General features: G+C 38.1%; 1 protein-coding gene across 1 annotated transcript; it reads right to left on the bottom strand.

The window, feature by feature from the left end:
* Window positions 1–775: 775 nt before the first annotated feature.
* On the bottom strand, window positions 776–1,261 carry LOC140853121 (uncharacterized). The gene has a single exon (XM_073247221.1). The coding sequence runs from the start codon at window positions 1,259–1,261 to the stop codon at window positions 776–778; it is 486 nt and encodes a 161-aa protein (XP_073103322.1).
* Between the last annotated feature and the right edge of the window lie 3,129 nt (window positions 1,262–4,390).

The following is a 4,390-nucleotide window of genomic DNA, read 5'->3' as shown; positions in this document are numbered from 1 at the left end:
ATTTGTCATCATGAAAAGAAAGCAAGTAGTCTCTTTGAAGTAATTGCCCAACACTAATCAGATTGTGTGCTAAACCAGGGATATATAAAACATCATGAATGAATTTCTCATTTCCTGATTTACTACAAATCACAATAGTATTTTTGCCTTCTAACTGAACTTGCTTGTTATCACCAAGATAAACTGGGACCTTCACTAATTCATCCAAATTCTAAAAAATCTCCTTGACACCTGTCATATGGTTGCTGCAACCACTGTCTAGAAATCAGATGTCAGCATTACTTACTTCACCATTCAAACAAGTAAAAAACAAATTATTCTCCTCTTTCTTTTCTTCAAAAAAATTTGCTTCATGCTTAGAATTTTCTGGACAGAATTTTTTGATATGCCCATATTTCTTGCAAGAATGACACTGCACATCAGAAAAATGGTTACTCCCTTGCTTGGTGAAGTTGTCTTGGTTACCATAGGATCTGCCATGACCATGTCCTCGACCTCTTCCACAGCCACGACCTTCATATCCACCTCGACCATGACCTCGACCTGTGGTTTTATTTGTCTTATGTTCAGCTTTGTCTAAAGAGATCTCCATCTTTGCTTGAAAAGCTTGCTCAATGCATTTCTCCTGCGACCTATTAATTCTCTGCTCATAAGCTTGCATAGAACCCATTAGTTCATCAAGAGAATATGTACTTAAATTTTTAGACTCTTCTATGGATGCAACAACATAGTCAAATTTAGATGGCAGACTTCTCAACACTTTCTCAACAACCCTTTAATCAGACAAGTTTTCACCCATAGCACGAGTTTGATTAACCACAACTAAAACTCTAGCGAAAAATTCATGGACAGATTCTGAACTTTTCATGAAGAGAGTTTCAAAATCACGACGAAGGCCCTGAAGTTTAACAATTTTCACCTTGTCTGAACCTTGATATTCCTTCTCCAAAATCATCCAAGCTTTTTGGGATTTTGTAGCTGCTACTATCCTTGAAAAGATAGATTCATCTACAGCTTGTTGTATTACCAGCAGGGCCTTTGAATCTTTCTTTCGATTCTCCTTTAACTCATTCCTCTGATGAGCAAAGAGATTAACTCCTCCATCATTTGGTTCTGCATAACCGCTTTCAACAAGTTCCCACAAATCATGAGACAAGAAGAAAGTTCTCATTTTAATCTTCCAAAACTCATAACTTGCACCTTTAAAGATAGGAATCAAAAACTGAGTAACACTTAAACTGCTACCATTAGCTGCTGCCATGATGATTTCTCAGAGAACTTTCGTCAAACAGTTCAAGGGCACAAGATTTTCTTACCAACTTCTTGGAGAACGACCATCTACAATTTGATCTTCTCCTTCAAATAGTCCTTCCACTGCAGCAGAACAGCCCTCCAAAAAGCTTTCTTCCTAGTATGAATCGCACGAACTTGGCTCTGATACTAGAAATTGTTGGATTCATCTCCTCAATTTGCTGCATAATGCCCTACACACAGCAAAAACGAAAAAAATAGAGGAAGAAGAAAGAGAGCTGATTTAAAATTATTTCTACTATCAGTTTAGGTGATGGCCAATATTTGATATAAAAAGGCCTTACAGAAAAGACGAGTCTACGAAATCCATAATAGAAAATGAAAACAGCCTCCACACTATACGAAAATAAAAAAACAAAATAACATCTCACCTATGACCCAGTCTACTAACAACTTCTCCTATTATTTTGCATCACTATTCAACAGAGACTACAATTCATGGGTTCTCAGCATATTTTAAGGTATCAAGGTCTCATGCATGGCCTTCTAACTTTTAGTTTTCTTTCAACCATTAGATTCAATGATAAGAGTTCTCCCAAATCTAAACTAGGAATTTATTAATAAACTTGCTTCATTATAACGACGGGCATAAGTTTTTTGAGAAACATGGCTAGTCTAAGTTATCATACTGACCCTCCTCTGAAACTTAAGTTTGGATATGAGAATATGGTAAGTGTAAGTCTCTGAATATATTGCTCGAGACCAATGAAGGAGTCAATGGAGCATTGGGCCTCATGACCTTGTTTTGAGAGAGAGAGAGAGAGAGAGAGGGAGAGAGGGAGAAGAGGGGCAAAATGTCCAAAAGCAATAAAATTAATGCATTTAGAGGACTAAAAAGGGACTATTCTTTTTGATCTAGTTAACTAGAGGGACTAGAAAGAAACTAGCTGTCTTGTAAAAGCATCTTAATATAAATATGAAAAAGGTGGGGGCATGCATACAAATATGAAAGATGTGAACGAATACACACAGAAGAAACCTAATAAAATAATATATTTTTAAGCACAAATCTTACTCATCCAACAATCAAAATAATACTTTACTACTTAATAACAACAAATTCAGTAAAAACTACCATTTTATTTTTGTTATTGACCACTATTTTTTGTTATCATGAAAATAATGGGAGTTGTAATTATCGATTTCTAGTTCTAAATAATCTCAATTTATACGTTGTTGGGGGTGATTATATATTGACCGAAGATGTGAAGCTTACGAGAATACCATAGACCCCACCAGATGCTTTGATTTATTTGCTTCGGCTACTAATCCTAACTTCAGCCATTGACCCCCAAGAGGCCTCTTTATAGCCCTATCATGTCACCCTATTTAAAAGTGAGGATGGTCATGAGTAAAGCAAAGCAAGCTCCCCACACTTGGCTTCTGGTTTCTGGTTGTTAGTTCATGCAATTAATATGTATGACCCCATGTGCCATGAAGTGACACCACTCACCCAACTTAAGGAGGTCAGAAAATCAGATATGCAATAACTACTGGTTACACAACCTCAAAAATCTCACCACGTCGCATCTGAATTATTCCATAATTTCTCCAAATGGTTACATGGCTCTTCAGCCTTCACCCATAAATAAAGGGCCAAGAGTGACCCTCCAGGTATGAAATCTCCTCTCTTTCTATACACTCACTTATTCCCTTCTGTTGTCGAATTTTTAACTTGAGCGTCAGAGAATCTCCGCTAGAGTCACCTCCAGTCAAGGACTTATTTTGCAGGTCCGGCCACCGCCATCCTTTCATTGCTAATCTACCATCGCCATCCAACTCCAATCGATCCAACCTCGAGATAGATTTCTACGTCAATAGAATGGTGCTAGAAGAAGGGTCAAGCCCATTTAACGGGAAGAAGCAAGTATTCAATGGGAGGAGTTTCATCGCACTACTTCAACATCGACAAGATCTGATCGTCTACCTTCAAATCGATCAGATGATCCAGCTATCTCCAAATTGGCCGATATTGATCAGATCTGATTGCCTCCAAATCAATCAAATGCTCTCTAAACTATTCTAATCGGACTCAGAATCGGGGTCATACGATCTGTTGCTGCTTAAATCGATCGAGGTCGGATGACGGATACCTGATCTTCATGTAAAGATGCTGGCACTGGAGTGACCTACAAAATAAATCTTAAACCAGAGGTTTTAGCTCTGATGAGGATCCTCCGACGCTTAAGTTAAAAAAGCAAAGAACAAAGAAATAGCAAAGGATTCTCTGAGAGAAATTTGATTTGACTTATCTGGATCCTCAGGGCTCTGATTGTTTATATAAAAAGATGTCAGACAAGTGAAATATTAACTGTAAGATCGTACGATCCCGAGATTGTCGGTTCATTTGATATGCCAAACTGGATGAGATAATTCAGCCCTTAATTGCTCCTGCGAGATCAGGAGAGACGATTACGCTAGATCTTATCTATTCAGAAAGGATGGCTGTCGCATATGCTGAAGGGATAAGTCAGTCAAGATGATGAGGGTAGCTCATACACAGATTAGATCTCACGGACCCTCAGTCGAGCATGGAAATGGACTCAGCTCATACGGTGGTCAACGATCATGTTGACTATCTGAGAACTTGAAATATCTTGAGATGTAGTATTGATTCGAGGTGCTCACAATAACCACTGTAACATATCCCCCTACTCTCGAGTCTGAGAATCAGACAAAGGGAGTACTCCAAAAGTACCTCGAATCTAATGCTATGTGCTCCTACTTTCATGCTTGCCTTCTACATTTAAGGCTTATGACATCATCCTAATATGATCGATGCAGACGGGCATAACTGATGGGACCACTCAAATGACAGTCCCTTCAAGGTTTAATTATTTTGCAGTGACTTTTCATTTTCTTCCTCCTTTAAATTTATACTTTAAAGGCATAGATAGTTACAGATCTTTTTATTGTACGTGTTGATTTTTCATCATGATTTCTTAAAGCAAGATAGTTTCATAGCACATGAAGAGACTTGAACAAATTCTGGCTCGTAGGAGATAGATTGTTATTCTGGTTGCTGAAACAAAATCCACAGTCAGAGAAGAAGAACATGCCGCTCCTACTGTTGAGCCCA

This window comes from Elaeis guineensis, chromosome 13 (assembly GCF_000442705.2).
Source record: "Elaeis guineensis isolate ETL-2024a chromosome 13, EG11, whole genome shotgun sequence".
In the NCBI taxonomy this organism is placed as follows: Eukaryota; Viridiplantae; Streptophyta; class Magnoliopsida; order Arecales; family Arecaceae; genus Elaeis; species Elaeis guineensis.
Note: the sequence above shows the minus strand (reverse complement) of the source record. Positions and strands in the feature narration are given on the sequence as shown.

Bases quoted from the DNA above. Each gene is read 5' to 3' on its own strand.
- LOC140853121 (XM_073247221.1), bottom strand. From the start codon at position 1,261: ATGGCAGCAGCTAATGGTAGCAGTTTAAGTGTTACTCAGTTTTTGATT.